The following is a 24,393-nucleotide window of genomic DNA, read 5'->3' as shown; positions in this document are numbered from 1 at the left end:
TATTCAACTTAATAACTACAGAAAAATAGAAAACAAAAAAGCACACATAAAAACAAACAGTGAGGTCTCTTTACATACAACTATGTATTATATTACGTATATATTTAAGAAAAAGATCACAAATTAAATAAGCAACGCAAATCAAGCAAATCAAAATAGCTGTTGTGAGCAATACTGCCTTTATTTATGAGTAAATATCATCTTTCATGTTGTAGTTTTATAGTGGTTTTTTAAAAGTGTTTGTGCAGTGTCATGCATCATGTTTGATTTATTTTAATATATTTAATATTAAATAATATAACAGAAGTCACATGCCAAAAAAGAAAATATAACATAAGAGTAACAGAATACTATGAAAACTAGTAAATGTACTACTTATTAACGTTTCTATGCGGGTTTCACGCATGCATCCAGTGCTCGGGGTTAGCAGATGCGCGCTAAGCTACAATCAGTGAAGCAGTGTGCCTATTTTACTGTGAGTAGGGGTAACAGAGGGGGTGACACTGCTGCGGACATGGTAGCCGAGAAGTTGTTGTGACCGTCATGTGAAGTGTCAGTTTGTAACATGACTCAGAGCGTCACAGGCGGAAGGTCACGGAGCAGCAGAACGGAACGGAAGCGGGAGTAAAAAGCCTATCCGCCATTGTGGAATATGGTAAGGGATATTCCAGTAAGGCACTAGTCAGTTTGGGCTTGACTGATAAACACCATCTGTGGCAGGATCGGACACGTTAACTGACGCCCTCTCCGCAGACACAAAGTCGCCGTTTGTAACAGCCAAAAGCAGCGAATCGTCGTCAGGATCTGAACACGGCAGGAGGAAAGGAAAAGGGAAAAAACGCCGCCTTGTAACGTTAACAGAGTGATTGGACAATCGAAGAGACGAGCCAGCAAAGCACCAAAGTGCAGAGAGGGAGAGAGAGGAAGCCGTGGACAGTCTCACAAACAGCCATCAGTTTCGGTTCCTGGAGGATGTCTGCGACCACCGTCGATCAGGTTCGTGTGTCGGAAGCGGAACGGTGCTACGGATTTAGCGGTGCTGCGGAATGAAACTTTGCCGACAACAGTTTGATCTGGCTCGGCAAACAGGCACCAAAGTCTTTGATGTGTGATAGCTATTAGCTGTAATGTAGGCCGACTGTACTACTAATCAACTCTAGCTGTAGCCGGGTGGGTTTGCCAATGCGGCACCGTTTACTCGATGTCAGAGCGTTTGACATCCGGTCAATAATACGAAGCAACCTGTAAATGTTAGCATCCGGGCTGATGCTTCAGCCTGAGGTTGACTGGATCGTCGACTTATATATTTATTTATGTAGGGATACAGCCTGCTCTGTCAGTGTGCGTGTGTTTCTTGTTTCCTGTCGTGATCTGATACTAGTCTCATTTCTTTTTTTTCTTTTTTTTTATGTATTTTTTCCTCAGAGACCTAAAGGACAAGGAAATAAAGGTAAGGCTTTATACTGTGGCGTTTCCAGTGTGGCACTGCAGGCTGTTTTCATGTCCAATTAGCTACCATGCTATTCAAAACTGCAGCTTATTTATGTTAGCCTTGTTTACTTTAGCTGCTGAAAACCTGTGAGTAAAATGTTTCTGATTACATCTTTCTTTCTGAATTTCTCGTATTGAATGTCCCTTGTTTCTGATCTTAGTGCAAAACGGATCAATGCATCAAAAGGATGGTGTAAATGATGATGATTTTGAGCCTTACCTAAGCGGCCAGACAAATCAGGTAAGGAGGCACACGAGTACCATGTATTATGGACAAATGACTTGCACACAGAATTTTCTTGCTTGTTTGTTGTCACTCTGTATAACCTGTGACTTTCTTTTTGGCCACACAGAGTAACAGCTATCCACCAATGTCTGATCCCTACATGCCCAGCTACTATGCTCCATCCATTGGTTTCCCTTACTCTCTGGGGGAGGCTGCTTGGTCCACAGCAGGAGACCCACCTATGCCCTACTTAACTACCTATGGACAGATGAGCAATGGCGAGCCACACTTCATCCCTGATGGTGTTTTCAGTCAACCGGGTGCCCTGGGAAACACCCCTCCCTTCCTTGGGCAGCACGGCTTCAACTTTTTTCCGGGCAATGCAGACTTTTCCACCTGGGGTACTAGTGTCTCTCAGGGCCAGTCCACACAGAGCTCAGTCTACAGCAATAGCTATGGGTACGCCCCGAGCTCGCTGGGTCGAGCCATCACGGACGGACAGGCGGGCTTTGGAAGCGACACCCAGCTCAGTAAGGTCCCGGTGCTGAGCAGCATTGAGCAGGGTATGACGGGGCTAAAGCTGGGTACAGACATGGTGGCAGCTGTCACCAAAACTGTGGGCTCACCTTTAGGAGGCACAGCAGGTATGAGCAGCATGTCGGCCAGCAACCTCCCTCCGTCTGTCAGCTCCTCTGCACCTAAACCCGCTTCCTGGGCAGCTATTGCCAAGAAGCCGGCCAAACCACAACCCAAGGTCAAACCCAAAGCCAACATGGGGATAGGGGGAGGCGCCGCTATTCCCCCACCCCCTATAAAGCACAATATGAACATTGGTACTTGGGATGATAAGGGCTCTCTGAACAAGCCCCCATTAGCTCAGACTATGATGCCCCCCCAGCCTCTGGTGCAGCAGCCTCTCCTTGGTCAGCCACAGCCCTTACTGCAGAACCCTTTACCCCCTCAGCCTCAGCACCAGCACCAACACCAACACCAACACCAACACCAACCCTTCCAACTCCAGTCTCTCCAGTCCCCTCAACACCCCCAGCCTCTGCCCCCTGGTCCACCACACCTGCACCTTCCTTCCCAACCCCCTCAGCCTCTTCATCAGCAACCACCCCAACAACCTGGCCCGCCCCCTAACCGCTGGGTGGCTCCGAGGAACCGTGGCGAGGGCTTTGGTCTTTGTGTTGGAATCCCACCGAGTGCCTCCCCTTGCTCTGGAGAAGTGCACCCAGTGCTGGAGAAACTTCGTGCCCTCAACAACTACAACCCCAAAGACTTTGACTGGAACTTGAAAAATGGGCGCGTTTTCATTATCAAGAGCTATTCAGAAGATGACATCCACCGCTCAATCAAGTACTCTATCTGGTGCAGTACAGAACATGGCAACAAGCGCCTGGATGGTGCTTACCGCTCCCTGGGCAACAAGGGGCCCCTGTACTTGTTGTTCAGTGTCAACGGCAGTGGGCACTTTTGTGGCGTAGCTGAAATGCGCTCACCGGTGGACTACAATGCCTATGCAGGCGTCTGGTCTCAGGATAAGTGGAAGGGCAAGTTTGAGGTAAAGTGGATTTTCATCAAAGACGTGCCCAACAACCAGCTGCGTCACATCCGGCTGGAGAACAATGACAACAAGCCAGTGACCAACTCCAGGGACACTCAGGAAGTGCCTCTGGAGAAGGCCAAACAAGTGCTTAAAGTTATCGCCACTTACAAGCATACCACCTCAATCTTTGATGACTTTGCACATTATGAGAAACGTCAGGAAGAGGAGGAGGCTCTGAGGAAGGTGAGATAATACATGCTATAAGAGCCTTGTCCTCTGTAAATATCTTGTTTGCATGTGCCAAGGTAGTTCAGTTTTATCGCCCTTTAATTCAAAGGGAGGCTAACTTTCACACAGTCACTGCTGCAGGCTGTTGTCAGACTGTAATCAGCTGATCTTGTTCCACCTGCTCAGAGGTTGTAACATCCTGTTGCTGAATGAACAGTCTGCTGTAAATGGAAGTTCCCAGAGGCCTGTCAGCAGATTGACATGGCACCATTACTCATAAGCAGGCTCAAGAAAACACTTTCTCATCAGCCATCTCATGCTGCTGAGATTGCGACGATCTGCCCAAATGGAGCTGGATGCATTAAGTTTTCCTGAAATAGTCTAGATTCCTGGCATTCCTTCTGCCAGACAAAGGCAGACGCAGGCTCCGATCTTCCTTTGAACACCGAGCCCCTGCTCTCCACTGGCTCCTCATGCTTTATTAGCCTTTACCAACATAAGCTCCTGGCCTACAAACTGTCTGCAAATTGCCACGGCACAGTCGGCGCAGTTTGCCAGGAATATGTATTCTAAAAATGCACGGTGAGATTGTAAGTAAAAACGAGCACAGAATAAGCTTCTCATTGGGGAAACTAAAATATGTTACCGTGGTAATAACAGTGGTGTACCACAAATGTAGTGAAAACTCCGTGGGAGGCTGCTGCTGTGGAAAAACATCAGCCAAAAAGGCAAACAACATGGTATCACTGATAGCTCTCTGCTGCATCCATTCTTAGATTCACCGGTATGCTAATCTAATGCGTTTAGAAACCTACCCCATCCCACGACCCACTCCCTTCTTTTCCACCTACTCCCCCACTACTGGTGCTCTATTGATGCTGTATTGGCTGCTCACAGCTGACCTTGTTAATATGCGCTGGGTTACTTTCTCATAAATATTTCAAGTCAGTGTTTTCAGGCTTCTGAAAACAACCTGTCAGTAGAAAGCCAGTTTCATCCTGCGCCGTTCTGCTTTTTGTATCCCTAACCTCCTACATGACAGGATCGGCCGAGTGAGGGCTCCGCCTCCTAAGGCTGACAAGGTTAATTGTTCTCTGTTGTTTGGCCAATCCTTCCTGAACTTTGAGAGGTGTCAAAGCAGCACAGCTACCTGCACAAAAAACACCTTCGCAGAGTGTTTTCTTTAGAAGTAACTTTGGATCTAAATGTTGTTACAGGATTTGATTAGCATAACTAATTTGGTGATTAATACTCAGAGGGAAGCTCCTTTCCTGTGGTGTGGATGCTCATAACATGATGGGATGAATTCCACTCAGCTGTAATACATGTAATACATTCCCAGTCTTAGCTGATTATTAAGGTGGAAAACCCTTTTTCTTACTACTTTTTACTAAGAAATGAATTACACGCTTTTTTAAAATTAATGTGACCCCTTTTCATGCAGCGATATAGACCTATAAGTCAAGTCTAGACTACATTTTGTGAAGCTTTCTGTGCTAAGAGCTCCTCTACTGGGGATAGAGTTACTCTGGGGCCTGGGTCTCTGTGGTTTTCCCAGAGCACTGATATGGACACCTTCAATGAGGTCACTACTCCGACTGAAAACTGGAGAAAACCATCAGCCTCTGGGGGTTATTTTGACTCCAATGCCCCACTTGCATTTTACCTATTTTAGTGTGTCTTTACCAACTCTTCTAAATCTGCGACACACCCTTGTGTATTTGTTTGTCATTACTCATGTTTTGTTGAGTATGGCTGTCTGGAACTTGGCTTTAGAGTTATTACTACAAGCTGAGTGTCGTTGCTTCAGTCTCATGCCAGTATAAACATAGCTCGTTATTTGGTTAGTGCATACCTTAGGTCTTCTAAAGTCATTTTCTCTGTGTTTGTCTTACAGAGGACACTCGCTCGCTTGCTGTCTCACTTATTTTCCCCACCAAACACCAAAATGCTCAAGGCATTTCTTACTTCAGTGACTGATTACTTTGCCTGCCAGTGTATTTTAAATAAATCAGCATGCCAACTATAAATCACTAAACAGCAGTATGTGCTTTTTAGCCCTGTTTATAGAAGATTTTGTTTTGTTTTTAAATTAACCATTTTTTTTGTATCTTTCAGGATTTTTCTGATGTCTTTAAGTGAAGCTGTGCTTGTATTTGTATGGTTTATACTGGATTGCAGTATTTAACACAGTATATATACATCGTTTTAGTATTAGTATTCTGCCACTAACCTTTAAATATTTGGAAGCCAAACTTTACATTTAGGTGGTTTCTTTATAAAGCTGCATAACCACTATACTCTTAAACACATGCACTCTGGTAATTATTCTGTGGCGATTTTCTAACACACATTATAAAGAATTACTTAAACTCTTATTTCATAAGTCAAGTATTGCTTATATATGTAGAATTTGTATGTGAAGAAATGAGATTTGCTGACATGTTCAAAGGCAGTCCTTTGATACGTGCCTTCTAAAAACTGTATTTTATTGTATTTTAATCTCTGACAATCGTGACTATTAGTCTTTTGACAGACCTATAGGGCTTGACGTGTAAGTGTTACTGAGTGTAATCCCAACTTCTTTGTGCACAGGAGTGCATCTACATGTTGACAATATAGATGATTTTGGCTTCAATATATCTTTATTCCATTACAAAAAAGGGATGTTGCACTTTTTAGATTTTTTTTTTTTTTTAATAATTGTTTTTTCTCCCTTGCTGCCCCAATTCTGGTACAATCCACTGATGATCTCTTTCTGTTTTTGTTGTTCTTTTTTTTTTTTTTCTTTTGCTAGGAGCGCAATAGAAATAAACCGTAACCTTCAAGCAAGCTGTCTGCTAGAACTGCAACACTAACGATGTAGGACCTTAAATCAAATTTGCCTAACGACAAGGAGGAAAGGCTTTCGCAATCTTTCCGCTGAAGATGACAATGTATCTGAACACTTGAACATGACCATAGTTGGACTCATCTGTATCCGTTGACTGGTGCATCAAACCCCGTGTTCCTGTCTCACAAGAAAAAGAACGTAACCCACAATGAAAAACTCTGTCTTTAAAGCACTTTCGAGTCCTCAGCAGCCTCTACCAATACCCTTAACTCTCTAACTTTGTTCTTCTTCTTTGATTTTGTTTGTGAGCAACTAACTGACTAACCCGAGTAGTCAGATGATTTCACCAAGCTTATTTGTCCTTTTTTGTTTTTGTTTTAAATGCCTCAAATGTTTGGGATATTGATGAGCTTCATCAGGCCCGGAAGACAATTAAATATGATATGTATAAATTAGTCTTGTACTTGAATCTGTATTCAGCCATCTGATCCTCATCAGACAGAGGCTGGCATTGACAGGTGGGATGAAATAATTGAGAAGCAGCCACAATCATGCCAATCATAGGATGTATCCTCCATCTACCTGTTTCCATCCTTTCTGCATTTGTTTCTGTGTACCAAAAGATAACAATAATGCAGCAGGCTGGCAAGTGCTGGCTAGTGCACATCTTTGGGTTTTTTTTGCCACCCACCCCCTTTTTTCCTTGTGATTCTGTCATTCTGAAGTGCATTTGTCTGAGGAGAAAGCTGCTGCTGCTGCTGCGCTAGAACTATCGGCGGCCTTCGCTGGCCCCATGGTTGACTGTCTTAGCTCTGATGTTTGTGTACTCTACCGTACCTCAGGCCCAATCCGACTGTCTGTCCTCAACAACTCTTAGCACTTTTGGGAGAACCTCCACATCAACACCTGCTGGACTTGACAGAGATTCCTCCAAAAAGGCAAGACATCATCTGCAAGGATGTGACAGTTTTCTCCTCTAGGTAACTCACTAGCTAAATAAAAATTACTCATGTTTAGCGAAATCACTGCTTTTTGTGTCTTTTCTTATATTTGCCTCAACATGTGTACACACTGTGTTCTGCCTTTATAAATAATGTTTTTTTTTCAGTATTTAATGCATTCAATAATCTTAAAAAAATCCACAAAAGCCCCTTACAATAAACAAGTACAGTAGCAGAAACTCTCCGCATCATTCCCGCTTATTCTTCAAAGAGGTCGGACAATATGATTAAATTAACAGCCAAGGGATGTCTGGATATTTATGAGGGATGCACGAGGCAAGAACCCTGTCTAAACCGTGTCAGTTAAGATCACACAGCACATGCACAGTATAAGAACCAACACTGGAATGTATGAGATTGGCTTCATTGTAAACCAGGTGCTACAGGCTGCTCAGAAAGGTGTTCCAATCAACACTTGATACACACAAAAGAAAAAAACCTTCAAAACACTAAAGGGAAATGCATGTAGAAAACAAATAACAGATAAAATACTTTACTACTCAACTATGAGTTCAAACTTTTAAAGCATCAGCATTCAGTTAGTGCAACATGAAATCAAACACTGAAGATAAGCTCATGATCTCATTTACTTGTGATAATGCTAAAAGGTCAATGAACCAAGTGCATTTACTTCTGCTTTGCCCAACCAAAGTTACTTAACACTGTGGGTGCAAATATTTAGTTTTTTACTCCACATTTAAGATATAAAAAAGACTTAGCAAAACTAAGAATGACAACCGAAAAATTACAACAAGCTTAACAAACACAGGCAGATTAAAACCCTTTGTTATTCTGCCCAAAACAGTCAGTTTGTGGTTAGTGCACCTTGTCATAGTTTGAGCGTTTGTGGCTTGTTTATAGCTATACTAGAGAGACGTTTCAATTCAGTTTAGTTCAATTAAATTTTATTTATACAGTGCCAAATCAAATAAATGGTAAATGGCCTGTATTTGTATAGCACTTCACTAGTCCCTAAGGACCCCAAAGCGCTTTACACAACCAGTCTTCCACCCATTCACACACACTGGTGATGGCAAGTTACATTGTAGCCACAGCCACCCTGGGGCGCACTGACAGAGGCGAGGCTGCCGGACACTGGCGCCACCGAGCCCTCTGACCACCACCAGTAGGCAACGGGTGAAGTGTCTTCGCCCAAGGACACAGCGACCAAGACTGTCCAAGCCGGGGCTCGAACCGGCAACCTTCCGATTACAAGGCGAACACCCAACTCTTGAGCCACGATCGCCCCCAAAGCATTGGAGTATTAATGCTTTTACAATTTACCTCAAAAGGGATTTTGCATGTAGGATTTGCATGGTTGTTTTAGTTTTTCCTCCACTGCATGCAACATTTACCCTGTCAATATTAACCAGGCACTGTGAACTACAGAAATAAACTTTTCAGGTCTGAAAAGTCCCAGTTTCAACAACACAAACATGCTGGTAGATTCATGCTGTGCTACAAGAAACAAGGTGATGCACTCATTATGAATGGTTACAGCACAGATCAGTGAGGGCTGCAGCAAACCTGACATCAATTCCATTTCACAGCTTTGGGATGAACTCGAGACTACATCTTGCATGACGTCCAGTGGTAGAAAAAGTGCTCAGAATTTTTACTTTAATTGAAGTATTAATACTACACTGTAGAGATATACTGTTGCTTGTGATGCATTAAATGTTTGACTTCGATAGAAGCCACAAACTGTGATCCAAATGCTACTGAAATGTACTCGCCTTTACATCCACAGTGACTAAAACAAAACAAAACACAGCAACCCCAAAATACAATTATAACTCGTCAGCAATAATGCTAATGGTAAAAATTAAAGGAATTCCTACATAAGTTCACCTCTTCAACATCTGTCAGTACTACCTGGACCATGTATTATTCCCTACATGCCTATATGTTATCAATACAAACAATGGCATTAAGAAACAAAGTTTTAAATAGTTCTATATAGCAGTGTTATTGCTGTGACCTCCAGATCCATCTATTGATCTTGAAGGAGAAGTCAAATGTGACATATTTTAAGTCTTTATTTGATACATTCTATATGTTTCCAGCGTACACCACACTCTAAGTTATGAGGGTTTTGTCAGTTTTCGACGAATAAATCAATAAGTTGACCTTAAAGACTTTGGTGGATGTGAGCCAAATTTTAATGGATTGTCAGCATCAGAGTATCGGTGGACATTTGGGAAACCTTGCACCTGCATGTTAACAGATATAAACATACATTCTTTTTTGACTCTTTGATATGAAAAGATGAAGTATGCAGAATTAAGCTGCAGCTTTATCTTGGGGCCAATGATTTCCTTTATCTGATGGCTTAAGTTTAACTGCGTTTACTATAATTGATGAAATGAAACTGTCACAAAAAGATGTTAGTGTTTCTTTCAATGTCCTGTCCACTAGAGTGCGCCATCACATCACATTCTTCCAAATGTTCCCCCTGCTCTGCTACCAAGACATACTACAAAGCCTTTCCTGTAAGCAGCAAATCCCTCTTTCTTCTCAAGCCCTCCTACTCCTACAGACACAATTATACCAGGATGAGAAGCACTTGTTGTGCTTCCACTGCTTTTTGGAGCAATTAATGGCTGCTCACCAAGCTGTGCAGTGAGAGGTGGGGTAGAGAGGAGCGAGAGAAAGAGGATGCAAGCGGGGAGTGAGAAAAATCCCCCTTTATGTTTGTCAAGGAGGAAGAAAGGGCTGTAATTATAACATTGTAGGCTTTGGATTGCAACTTCTCTCCTCTGTGTGTTAATTTGTGCCCCCATCAGGTCTTTGCAGGCAGCTTTTGAAAAGACCACACTCTTCTTGCCTCCATTTGTCTGTGAACACAACAGACAAACTAAGCGGGAAACTCGTTATTTATTCGCCTCACAATGCCCTCACAATTACTACTTGGGTGTGATGGTGCACAAAATTCTTAAATATGCAGAAACCACGAATTTAATTAGAGACCTCTGATGTGTTGTTGATGTAACCTTGCTCATTTAACTGATGAAAAGTGCAGCAAAACCACCTCTTTCTCCACTGTTTTGTGAATACCACACATCTGTAGCTTTTAAATAAGTAGGATTAAACAGAGAAACATATGCACTGCAGACCCACTCCTCTTTTGGTTCTGTTTCAATGGCTTGTCATGTTGTACTTATCTTTTAAGGAGTCAAAGTAGCTGGTTAATGACTTCGTCACCCTGCAGTTAATTTGCTCCTATCCACAGTGGTCAAAGCTGTTCCAATAAAATGCCAGGCAAGGTTTCTATTTATTTATTTATTTTTCTTTTTTCAAACTATCAAAATGTCCTTCTGGAGAGAGATTCTGTCGAGTGAAGATGAGAGAGAAGAAGCAGCATCCACTGCTCAGAGAGCTGAAATGCCTTTGAAGTTTCAGTCACACTGAAGGCTCATCAACACATGGCTCAAGGCAAGGTTAGGGCAAGTCTCAGGGTTGGCACTTCCTCGATGTTTTGAAGTTTTTCATACTCTGGGCCAAGGCATGTCACTCAATACGTCCTCACAGAACATTAGTCCAATTGATGACTATGTTAACTGACAAGCAGTTGATCAGAGGAGCTTGAAATCATTCTTTATACATATTTAGATGCTACCAGTTAAAAGTGACGTAATGCGAGCGCATCAACAATTGCAAATGTCAGCGGCGTCCCATTCAAAGCCGTGCCCAAAGTTTCAAGGTGTTACTCAGCAAGCCAAGTGAAATAATCAGCAGAGTTTTATTTCCCATTTGAAAAAGCAGGGTTTTGACTGACAGTAATGTCTAAGTATTCTGCCTGCCCTTTCCCAAGGTGTCTCTGTTGCCATGGTTATATCATTATCAGAGAACTGAAAGTAGAGACTGAGCATTTTGCCGAACACAATGATATAATGTAGATGTGAGCTGAAAAGACTTTATTACCGCTCACAATGAAAAAATAGACATGAGTCATTTGCAGTCTAATAGTTCCTCAATATTTTTTTTGTAATTGAGTTAATGCAGGTGTTGAATAGGGTCAATAATTATTAAGGAAATTACATTTTGATGTGAAAAGATCTGATATATCACGTTTCATATAGACTTGTTATACCTGTACATGTACTTGGAGCAAGGAATAAAAATTCAAAGGCAAGTTATGCAATGCATTGTGGTTAGTGTTATTATCTCTCATGTCCACAGGGAGGCACCATCCATAACAAGGACAAACAGATTTAAATCTACCTCTACGAGATGCACCTGACTTTGATATGCCCCTCTGCCCTTTTAGATTTTGCTAAGTGACGCTGCTATTAAATATACCTCACTCGACAGTGTGTTTTGGTCAAAGTGTGGCTTTTACTGCACAAAATGATGAATGTTTAGACACTATAGGAGCATTCAATGGTCCTTTGTCATGTCAGACCTTTTGGCTTTCATAGAAATACAAAAACAGTATTGCATTTAGTTGATCCAAATCTACCTGGTCCTGTGTGAAAAAGTAACTGCCCCCTAAATCTAATAAAAACGAATGCCAGGCTTGGCAGAAAGAACTGCAATTAAGCATTTGTGATAACTGGAAAGAGTTTTTCACATCACTGTGTGAGGAATTCTGGCCCACTCTTGCAAAATTGTTAGCCACACTGGAGGGTTTAACTACGTCACTTCAAAACCTTTCTTTTGTTTTTGTTTTGAGACATTTAAAGGTGGACTTGCTGATGTATTCAGATCATTGTCCTACTGCTTAACCCAAGCGAGCTCGAGCTATAGGACATGAATTCTCCTTCAGGATTTTCTAGTATAAAACGGACTTCGTGGTTCCATCAATTATGGCAAGTTGTCCAGGTCCATAAGCAGCAAAGCAGCCGAAGACCATCACACTACCACCACCATGTTTGACTGTTACTATGATGTTCTTTTTATGAATGCTGTGCTAGTTTTAATGCCAGATGTAACGACACTCAAACCTTCCAAAAAGCTCAGCTTTTGTCTGGCCAGTCCACAGAATATTTTCCAAAATATATGTGGAATACGACTTTGAATACATCATCATCTACAGTACATAATATCATTAAAAATATGTTAGAATCTGAACTAATCTCTGTGCACAATGCATAGGACTAAAACTGTAATTGGATTTCTGTTAGCATTAAAACCAGACACGATTCTGCTCTGGAAAATAACTGCGCGGGCTCAGCAACATTTCCAGAAATCACTGAACACAGATCACAAATTCAGGTTAAAGCTCTATCATGTAAAGAAGAAGCCATTTGTGAACATGTTCCAGAAACAACGCTGTCTTCTGAGGCAAAGTGGACAACTGATATATGGTCAGAAAAATCAAAATTTGAAAGTAATTTTGGAAAACATGGATGCCGCGCCCTGCAAACTAATGAGCAGAAGGACCATTCGGTTTGTTATCAGCACTCGTTTAAAAATCCTGCATCTCAGATAGTATGGGGATGCATTAGTGCCTGCAGGAAAAGTCAGCTAATATTTTTCTTAAAATGGTACATTTTCTTAGTTTAACATGTGATGTTTTCTATATTCTATTGTGAATCGTTTTTTGTGAGATTTCCAGGTCACTGCATTCTGTTTTTATTTACATTTGACGCAGTGTCACGACATTTTAGGAATTGGTGCTTTAAGTAATTTAATCTTAGGCTGGCTGGCTTAAAAACTTTAACACAGCAAAACTAGCAAGATGGAGAGAAGTTCTTTGAGGGAAGATGAAAACAGGAAATAAAAAGGAAGAAAAAACCCCAGTGAATTCCCTGTTCTCCGTAAACCCATCTGACCCTTTGATTTTTCAGACTTTGCTGATTTGAAAGGTTTTTCACATTGACACCAGAGTGAATGAAAAGGAATATTAGATGAGCTCATTAATTTGTGGGTGGTATTGCTGATGATATTTTGTGCAGGCTGACCTTAAATGATAAATGCACAAGAAATGCAATGAAATATATGATTCTGTGAAATATGTACTGAAGAAATGTAGTTTATATGCACTTGATTCAACAAATAATGTTAATACCCAGGAAAATCAGCTAAATATTTAATCTTGGCAGCTTATAAGCCATCTGACAATATGGTGTACAGCAGGAAGAAATAATTAGGTATAGGCTAGTGGGAGGTTTAAGATACCGCAGCTTGTCAGACAGCCTTCAAAAGGATAACGACCTAACAGTGGCAAAAGTTTTTCATGGAAATCAGACAACATGGAGAAATCAAGAAACAGCAACCCACTGTGGGCGAGACAACGGAACCCCTAAAATTTGCAGAAAGATGCAAATGTGAATATGCTGAAATTCATTACAGATAAACGAAAGCAAAAAATGCACATGGCAATGGCAAAAAGGAGTTCTGTAAAAAGGACAAACAACCATAGACACCAACCAGGTGTAGAATGCAGAAAGTGCATAATCGAGGCTTTTTTGGTGCCATATATGGTTGAGTGAAACCAAAGAACCAGGAACACTAAGTAAATGCTGAATTTGAAACGTTAACCAGCCTTTAATCAGGACACTGCTGCAGACATGGGAGCCATTTGAGATACTGTTTAAAAGCACAATGTTAAGAGCAAGGCATTGGTGCAACGTGAGCTATAACCATCTAAAGGTAAATGGACAGTTCAAATGAATAGAATAGAATAGAACAGAATAGAATACAAGAAAGCAAAGTACGTGCAGTCTGGCTTGACAGAAATCAAGGGACTGCAGTTATGTGTCAAGTTGACAGTATTCAGAAAATGAGGTTGACATCAAACAGCTATACACCACGGTCTTCACAGGCCTCGAATGCCTGCAGGGGGAGTGTAGAATTGAGTTGAGGAAAGGAGCTCAGCGCTTTGTTAATGCCACGTCAGGTGCCACTATTGTTGATTGACAAGGTTAAGGAGGAACCAGAGTGGAGAATATGGGCCCGAAAGCCCAGAAATTGGTCCACAGGTAAGGTTCTAGCATGATTAAACCACCTAAATCAATGTGCCAGTAAAGATCTGTCCAGAAATGACAGATACAGATGCTGTTAGGATGAGAAGGAAAAACACGTCACGCAGATGACCCTCCTTATCTTTTGGTCACCTTGTAAAAAAACATCACAACAGTCAACACCAATTGTTTTGGTTGAAAAAGTCATATTCCTAGTTTGAGGCACTGGTTCACAATGCACAGAAGCAAAACCAAAGTCATGGCAATCATGGACATGTTCAGGAGATTTAAAGTCATTTAAAGCCAAGTTCATACAGTGATTACAGATCTACGGAGCCCCTCTGATGACATGGTCCAAAAAATAAATAAATTGTGGCCACAAAATACTACTTCGTGCCCTCGAAATAGACAGAACTGGGTATGGGGGTGCATGCAGCAGCTTAAGCAGAGAGGCAAGGGTTACAATAGATGCTTCCTCATTTGAAAATGGAGGTAGTTACCACACAGGTCCATCAGCAGGCCTGACTCAGATGAGGATGACACAGGACATACAGTAGGTGTTATCTACTAATTACCAAGAACCTGCTGTAAGCATGATGGGTAATCAGAAAGCCTTTCCACCTGAGCTTAATCGCCAGGACCTTATAGAGGGTTAAAACTTGTCATCCCTGCCAGTATACAAGAGGAAATGTGCAACAGCATTCATTAAGGTCTCCAGGGTATTATTTTTAGAGCTTTGCCCATTCAACTGGAGAAACCAAACATGTCAAGCAAAAAGTGGAGAACCATTTAATATGTGCAATGTCAGATCACAAAGCACCAGAGCTACTGCTGATGAATCCATAATCTGGTGGACCTTGGCAGTGTGTTACAGTGAATCTTTTCCAGCATACTAGTGTAACGCACTTGATGATATGACTCCAACCTTTAGGCACCAGCTGGTCCATCTCCCTCATGATCATGGCCTTTTCAGCAGAAGCTTCGGCGCACTGCATTTTCCACTTTTTTTTGCCTCACGTTTGGTCGAATCTGGCCACCATATGGACTGCTGTGCTCTGGCAATATATGTTGTCATGCCATGGTGAGCTTCATAAATCTTTAACCACGAGGGAGATGGACCAGCTGGTGCCTAAAAGTTTGTGCAAGGTTGGATCAGCTGGAGGAATAATATTTAATTACTCTTGAGGTTTTATTTTTTAGTTATACCACACTGTGAGGTGTTTAAGAAAGTATAATGGTGTACACTGTGAAGCTGATACACTATACAGATCATTTTATAAATAAAGTAAATGGGGCAAATGTCACATTAGCGATTGCTCTTGTTGAAACATTATTGATCTGTCTTCACAAAGCTTCTGACATCCAACAATGAAAACCTCATCAAAGTCATAAAATCAACTTCCTTTTTTAAATACACGTCAAAGAGCAATGCTATGAAGTCCACATGTGTGGAGGGATCTGCGTTTGTTATATTTCGCCATTTATTCATTTTTCCGCCTTTAATTTGTTAGCTATTTCACAAACATTTTAAAATACAAACACATTACATTTTATTCACTATTATTTGAATTACTTGATAATAACCACACGTAAAACATGTTGTTATCATGATGCTTTAACTCCCAGGGAAGTGCTTCACCTTCAGAGTTCTCTATATTCAACTGATTTATGAAGCTACTCAGACATTACAGTGAATAATGCAGTGTGCTAGTCAGCAATCAGTAAGAGCAATCTTCAAAACTTTATATTTTTTTCTGCACAAATGAAATGTTTATGTGGTGCATCTGTGCAGCTCTTAAAGCAACAGGGAATAATTCAGGGCCATTAATCTATTCAAATGTTTGCCGGCGACAATCAAAACGATCAAATTAATGTTAATGTAACTCCTTGGGTGCAAAAAATATTTTCCTTGTGTGTCCATAATGTGACAAAGTACACAGGAACTGTTCCTGGAGGGCTCTTATCTAACATAGATCTATATATATATATGTATCTGCTCATTGCACAGTCCTGGTCTTCCCTGAGGATCTAGGTTATTGTCAGCCCACTCTATATTTTAGGGCCGGGTCAGATCAGCTGTACTGTACTGGTTTATTATGCACTAATATCTTTTCTGTATGTTCATTATGCTTCACTGCTGCCCTGGGAACTTGGGCATCAGCACCGGGCCTCATAAATATGAATCTCCAATCTATGGAGCAGATGAAGGAAATATATGACTTGAAGGAATGCGAGAAAGTACTGCGTCCAAAGATTTGGTACCACATCACCAGTATACTTCATATCTGGACTGTGCTTTCAGTTCTGTGCAGATGACTGAAGACACTCAAGCTGTGGGCAGGCTGCTTATTGAATTCAAAGGTTGGAATGTGTCCTGTGCTAGCACGGTATGTTCAAACCAAGGCTTTGCATTGCAGGGGGTAGCACAGAATGGAAAGGTCTGAAATGTAATGCATTTGAAATGAAATGAATAGGTGCCAAGGAATGAAATATGACATGCTCACTCCTGAGTCCTGAAGTCTCGGGAGCCCCCGGCTGGGACTTTATACACAGCTGTGCATATATATTGCGTGTCTATATGATGACACACACACACATATATATATACTTACAGATATGTATGTGAGAGGAAATGTGCGTGCATGTTCTACTAGAAGTCGAGTGTGTAATGTGATGCAGGCTGCTCCTGTGACTTTTTCTTCTCTTCACCTTCCTGCTCAGGTCTGATGGAGATTAAGGGCCATTAAAAGCTCTCTGCTTCACGAGCAGTTTCTATTGATCACATCGACTCAACCCACTGTAGCCAATGATCTGATTACAAGTGTTGTACCCCCATTCTTATCCCCTCCCCCTCCACCCTCTCTCTTCTTTGCCCCTCCCCTCTCTTCTTCCTCCCATCCGCCGTTACTGGTTTATCCTTCTCTGTGGATGTTGCCCTGCCTCTGCTGATGTCAGCACCGGGACATGCCCAGAAGGCCCCGAGGCCCCTCGGCAAGCCTCTGAATATTTGCTCGCGTGTCTATCTGTATTTTTGTCTTTTGCTCTCAGTGTCCACTCGTGTATCTTACCCACTCCTTGTTTCTGTGCTCTCACATCCAGTCGTTTCTAAACACAGCAGAGTTGATGAACCTTATTTCTACATAAGAGAAATGGATTGGCTCTGCCCCTAAGCTAAATGAGCTGAGACAGTCTGAAAGGCATCAGCTAACACCCTCCTGATTCCCACCCCTCTGAACATCACCTCCTCCCATCCTTGCATGGTCAAACAGCCCTGCGGGAGCACTCTTCAAGACCACTTTGGTTATTAGCACTGACAGGGGCTCATGGAAATCTTCTTAGTTTGTACTGTACAGGAAGTGTCCCACTATCCTGCTAACTCAGGGGGATTCCCGCAGAACCGGATATCTATCCCCTCTCAGAAATGCCTTATCTTAAAGCCATCTGGCATGATGAGAACAATTGATTATTTTTAGCCACAAGAACAGCATTTAACTATGAATGGCAGTGTGTGCTGATCAGTTCACCACTTTGGTCCAGAAATACCCCAATAATTATTGAATTGATTTATTTATTTCTTTTGCAGAGATTTATGGAGTCGAGAGGATGAATTTTTATCACTGGGGATCCTCTGACTCGAGCAATACCAGGAGGCTATATTTTCATCCATACATTCAAACATCTTGATTGATTGCAATGACAGTTTGTGTAGATGTTGATGGTAGCTACCCATATGCATTCAAATGATTTAATGACTTTAACATCACCAGCAGATGAAAATTTAGGAATGTCTGATACTTTATGCCCCCCCCCCAAAAAAAGAACCTGGCACATACAGTAAACTTTGGTCTCAACTAGGCCCAACATGCAAAAAAATTGACCAATAACTTAATAAACCCACAGCTGTTTCTTTCTGGTGTGAAGTACATGTGCATTCTTAAGATACTCAAATTTAATCAGCTAATGATTTATAAAACAGGTGACTAACAGCCCGAGACAGTCCTAAGGAAAATAAGACCAATTTCAACAATATGTCTGAGTTTTTTCCACTTTCAGTCTGCTATCATTACATGTGCAATCCATTTTAAAGGTCAAAGTGGCACAAACCCTTCAGCTGTTGAGCACTTTGAAACTAAAGAACAACAACATTTCACTTCTTTATCATTCAAACAACTTGTCAAGGTCTAGAAATGAACTTTCTACTTCATCTGTGTGTTGTTGCTGGCATCACCACAACAGAAGGAGCTGTGCGTTTGATTGAAAAAAAAAAAATCCTAATGGCTTTGCTGCAATTTCTTACACTTGTCAAAGCCATCCAGTGGACCTCTTGGATAGCTAGTTCTGGCCACAGTGTCAGTGTCCTCTGTGATGTTTGCATTAAATGAAAGTGTCAGCAACAGCTGTAAAATATTCAGCACAAACATACTTTGACTCCTCAGCTGTGGCTTAGTGAGAGGAGCGTGCTGAATTGTTTTACACAGTGGTCATGAAGTCAAGATTTTGCCTGCTGGGATTAGCAGACTTACATTTCAACAGCCTTTTTGATGAAGACTGACTGAAAACTCTCTAAATACCTCACGGACAAGTTTGATTCCACTTTAAATACTGTAATACATAATGTTATTCTTTAAAGGAAAGGCACATGCTGTGACAGAACTGGGTCTAATAGCAGTTATAGCTATGTGATAGGAGCTGGTGCCTGTCCTGGTTCTATCAATCAGCCATAGCAGGGAGGGATTCACAGGGCCCAAAACAATACAAAGAGAATAACTGAAGTGCATCACATCAGCAATGGCAAAACTGCTGGATTTTATTTACAATGCCCACATTTTATAATGCAGGAAAAGGTCTGCATTGACTATGAGTTTGGGGTGCTTTGCTTTGATATAGAGTAAAATCCTTGGGGCAGAATCAGGGGAAGAGCTGGAATATGAATAAAAGGAAGATCCATTATATTCAGAACCAGGAGAAGCCATGAGAATAGGACCACATGGGTGGGAGGCTTGTAAACAGCTTTACAGCTTGGATGAAAGGCCCACTGTGATGTGTGTCCAAGCAGAGAACATGAGAGTGTAACACTGTAATGTGAGATTCAGACCCCCGAGAGCATAAAAAGTCTGGCGATAACACAATTAAAGCAGATTTTCATCTATTTTCATACCCCTATCAGCAGAGTCATCCCCAGTCTTCAAAATGCATGAAGATTACCATAAAGAAACCTAAGTGGTTTGTCTACATCTGGGCTTTGATATTGTGCGGATGCTGGGCAAAGGCACTGACCTTCGCCGCTACTGCAATTACATCATAGAGAAGCTTCCGCTCTCATGCATATTAATGCAGGTTCTGGAGGCATCACCCACACCTCTGATTGCCAGGATCTGAGCTTGCCATTGCATGACAAGTGTATCTGGACGTAAAGTGTATGTAATGGGTTTCTGCTTCAGGAGTGATATAGACTACGAGCAAGACCAGATCAAAGGTGCACACATTTTTCTCCGCAGGGGGATACAAGAGATACTCTGTGAGGAAAAAGAGAAAATATGCATCAAAATGAGCATGTGGACTCAGTAACGCTCAAACGTGGCTAAAGGTTAGCCACAATCCTCTTTCATTTCGCTGTGTGGTGCTCTTCATTTCCAAATGGGGTCACTATAATCTTAAGACAATAGGATATTTTGGAGCGGATATATTTAGACTGCAGGACACATAATAAACCTAATTGCAGGGGTATCCTTGGTATAGCCCAGTAATTTCTTTTCTTTTCTATGGACGACCAGAATGTAGAATTACAATAACACCAGTGTTTTTAATCATCCTGCAATCCACATTATTACAACAACTGCTCTTAAACTGGCAAAAAGCACAATAAATAAATAAATAAAAATCCAGATGGACAAGCAATGAAGAGACTTAAACAGGAGACTCATTTTGCTTGTGCAGAGACTCTTGTTACCAGTAGGGGGCCTCCTTGTTATAACATAAAACACACACATGACTGGTTCCATTTTCTAGCAGCCACAGCTTGATCCTGAGCAGACGATGCTGATTCAGTGCTGAATTTGTTAGTGCACCGGTGATGCAGGATATTCACATTTTGCTGATTTACCTAAGAATTCTATTTGATTTCATGAAATCAAACATTTTTTAGCAACTTAAAAAAATACTACTATACAATTACAGCCGCAATACCAACAAAACTAGTTGTTTTCACTTTGACCATGTTAAAGAAATCTCCACAATTCCTAATATAATATCTTTGCTAAGCATAAATTTAAAAAAAATATATATATCAGATTTTAATATGATGACATGGTGGAACAGAAGCGCTACACTAGCCTTGAATTAATAAACAGTTTTTAATCATATGAAGTCAAACTGCTCTTATTCCCTTTATGCCATAAAAGGCCTGAAGCAGCGTTAACTTCTTTGAAAGAGCTTTGCTCACCAGGGAGCCAGTAGGGGACTAACCATCATGTGAATGGGCTCCATTTGCTGCATCTGCTGCTGCACTCATCGTGTCACGCCTGAACATATAAAAATAATAATAATAATAATCTGAGGAAATAAAGTAAGAAGGATTTCTGTAATATTTCAGCCTCACTAAGCACAGTGTGCCACAGAGTGGATGGTTCTGAGTGTGAAGCTCAGGCTCAAACTGAAGGACACACTGAATTGCGATGCTGTGCATTAGTTACTTCTGATCATTGCAGTGCTACTGTCTCATATTAAATCCCCATAATGAGTAAATTAGTGGCTCTCCATCTGCGGCATTGCAAACTTACAGTCACACATGCTGACTATATTCACAGACCCCTGCTGGGTGTGTTGGTGGAGAATAAACATACACACATTACATCTCACACATTGGAGCAGCTACTGTACAATACACAAAAGACCACATTATAGCTTGGATATGCACTGTAATTCATGCACTTGCCACTGAGAAAATGTTGGCATGGAGAACCCTGATTTACAGTGTGAAGTATAAGAAAAGGTCTTTTGAGCAGTACTATTGATCTGACTACACCCCTCCCCCATCTCCCCTTTAGTGCTGCCCTCCCTCTGTGGTTACATTCCTTCCTGTGTCACGGACTGCACTGTAACATATATGTCTGATTCACTGCACATTCATCATCGATCTACAATCGCTCGCGTTTCGTGCTATGAAAGAGCAGAGACCAGCTCATGATTGGCATCAAAAGAGCTTGTTTCAAAAAGAAAAATATCTTTGAAACCAGTGAAAATGTCGCCAACAGAAAAAAAAAGGAAAAAGGAAAAAGAAAGCAAAAAAAAAACAAACGTCTCAGTAGACTCATTATGACCTAGCTTCGGTCAGATGACTCTATAGCTCACACTTCCTAAAAAGGCTTGTGCATTTAAAAAAAAAGAGGCTATGTGTAAAACGATTAAAGCACAAATGTGAGTCTCCAATAATTTAAAGCGAATGCACAAAGCAGTAGTTTAATTCTAATGTGAAGGAACAGGATGTTAAACATACATTTAAAATGAACACATGGGCAGCTTGAAGGAGGCTGTGAGTAACTGCAGAAAAATTATTGTCACCTATAATCATGATCTCAGTCATTAACACTTTATCTATGTGCAATAAAATAATTCATGCCCTATTTTAAATATATATAAAAAACATCTTCATACCTACATTAGATGTGTGTGAATATTTTTCTGAAAACACAAACACATATATGTAGCCATATTAACAATCACACACACACAGATACACACACACACACACACACAAACACACACACACATTTACATATCATCTGCAGCCATCTGCTCTAAATGATAGGTAATTAACTCAGGCCTGTCTTTGTCTCTCTCGCTGGTCGGCTGACATATAGGAGCACTTCAGCGGAAATATACGTGAATCGAGGACTTCAAAAGAATGAAAGGACAGGAGGATGAGTGAGGGGAAGAGGATGAGGAGGAGGACTGTATGATGTTTGTGAATGATGCTGCACAAACCCAAAGAGGCAGTGCAGAGAACCATTACAGCGATGAGAGAAAAAAAAAATGGAGATGATGGAAAGAGGACATGCTGGGTCAGAGAGGCTGAGAACACGCACACAATCACACAAGCACACACAGCGCATTGTGTGTGTTGGTTTGTATGTGCGTGTGTGCGCGAAACTGCCTTGCAGCTCACCTACAGACTTCATATCAAGGTCAATCTGTACTGAACCTGATGCTTTGCACTGTGTAGGTTGGAATACAGAAATGCTAAAGCTAATATTGGCACCGCCTCCCTCATCCCCCCAAAAAATAATAAACTGTGGAGTCTATTTTGGATCTTTACATCACATGCGGTGTTTTTGAGAATGCAAAACACATTTTTCATAATGCACAGAATACTGAAAAATATACATGACCAAAAAATCCCTCCGCACAATTATTCTAGTGAAAATGTTATCTAAAAATCTCCAACCAGAAAATAAAACGACACATGAAAATTTCTGAGTTTATACACACACAGAAAATAAACTCTTTCTATCCTCTTGCAGAGATGATGTCTTTTACACAGTCTGAAAAGCAGGCAGATTCCTTTGTTAAACCTCCTTTTCCGGCAATGTCTGCCCCTCCCAGACACCCTGCCATCCAGGTCTGTATCTGTTACAACAGTATGGGGCTATAATTAGCCAGGTATCTCCTGCAGTAATGGTAAGGGGGAGAGAAGCCCTGCATCTACCTTCTAGGACTGGAGACCCAGTTCTCATCAAATGGGATAATTAGAGTGTGTATGGAGATGTGATTCCAGGTAAGAGGTGACAAAGAGCACAGGAAAGGACATTTCGCTACACATTCACCTCTTTTCCTCAAATAGTGAGTGGACCGGGGCTTGTGTCACAGGCTGAACAAGACAAGGGCGGCGGCAAAAGAACAAGATACCACAAGGCACTGTGGTAGATCAAAAAGAAAATGGTATGAAGACAAAAAAACAGATGAAATGAAGATTTAGTGACAAATTTTTGCCCCATGCACATTTGAGGCGGGGCATGAGGTAAGAAAAAAACAAAAAGGTCATGACTTCAACTGCTCAATGCACCTAATCGACAGCTTTGGTGAATAGGGAGCATAATGATGTATGGAGATGCTGTATGAGACTTGACCTGGCGCAGCAATTCCCCAGTGCCTCTGCCTCACTGTGATAGAGCGAGGAAGACAAACACACAGTAACACAATCAACATGATGATGACGATGACGATGATGACATGGGGCATCCTGGTAGCCTCGATATGCTGTGGATCCCCACATCTGCAGTCAGCATCCTCTCTATCTGCAGTGTCCCTCCCAGGACGCCCGGCTGACACGTCTGCACCGGTCAGCGGGATACAAACACTCTAATGCACCATTTCAGCAAACAAACAAACAAGCGCTGCCATGGTAATTGCAGTGATTACGAGATAAGCGTCAGGAGGAGAAAAAAAAACAAACCCCACACACACACTTTTGTGGAGGAAGCCCCCCGTGTGACCTTTCGCTGGGATGCAGAAGCAGCACTGCAGCTTGAATCCAGACACATGTGACTAGCGACACATAGATCCACAGGATGGGTCATGCTGGCGTAAAATACGGAGACGCTAAAGCTTCTCCAGACCTTCACCACACCTTGAGCTTGGCTTCAAAAGGTGCAGCATTTCCAAGCAACAGTCTGAAACTGATATATTCACCACAATAATGGCCTCAATCCAAACATTTTTTAAGACTCTCAGCAGAGGGTGGTTCGCAACTTTCTGCATGGGTGATATCAACCTCCCCCTAAAATTATTTTCCATAAATCATATCTTTACAAAGCCTCTTGGCTTAGTTTTTTCACACAACTCCTACATTCTTAACTTTGCATGTACTAATTAATTTACACATCGCCTGCTGTGAAATTATAGCTCTTTTTTTCTATTATATTGTTATTTTTTTAATTTTTTTTGCACGGATTCTTTGCTTATGTGTAGCTACATACACACATCAACTCTAACTTTCTTTCCACATTTCTATTATATTCTAATTTATTTCTCTTGTACTATAAGTTAAGTGTACTACTTATTATGTTTAAATAAATCTTGAAACTCACCGTATTCGCAACATGTTTGACATAGATTAAATAATTAAGGAAGATAATGAAATAATTATTTTATCCATCACT

General features: G+C 41.3%; 1 protein-coding gene across 4 annotated transcripts; it reads left to right on the top strand.

Moving 5' to 3' along the window:
* The first annotated feature begins 403 nt into the window (after nt 1-403).
* ythdf3 (YTH N6-methyladenosine RNA binding protein F3) lies at nt 404-7,349 on the top strand. 4 transcript variants are annotated; one of them, XM_026179602.1, is made up of 6 exons: nt 405-655; nt 754-996; nt 1,426-1,450; nt 1,653-1,732; nt 1,845-3,509; nt 7,170-7,349. In XM_026179602.1, the coding sequence occupies exons 2-6, from the start codon at nt 973-975 to the stop codon at nt 7,305-7,307; spliced, it is 1,932 nt and encodes a 643-aa protein (XP_026035387.1). In that variant the 5' UTR covers nt 405-655; nt 754-972; the 3' UTR covers nt 7,308-7,349. The 4 variants fall into 4 exon arrangements, with proteins under 4 accessions (XP_026035389.1, XP_026035387.1, XP_026035386.1 ...); XM_026179604.1 differs by lacking the exon at nt 7,170-7,349 and adding an exon at nt 5,392-5,573 and having other exon boundaries at nt 404-996; XM_026179601.1 differs by having other exon boundaries at nt 405-996.
* Nucleotides 7,350-24,393: the final 17,044 nt, after the last annotated feature.

Source organism: Astatotilapia calliptera, chromosome 9 (assembly GCF_900246225.1).
Source record: "Astatotilapia calliptera chromosome 9, fAstCal1.2, whole genome shotgun sequence".
Classification (NCBI taxonomy): Eukaryota; Metazoa; Chordata; class Actinopteri; order Cichliformes; family Cichlidae; genus Astatotilapia; species Astatotilapia calliptera.
Note: the sequence above shows the minus strand (reverse complement) of the source record. Positions and strands in the feature narration are given on the sequence as shown.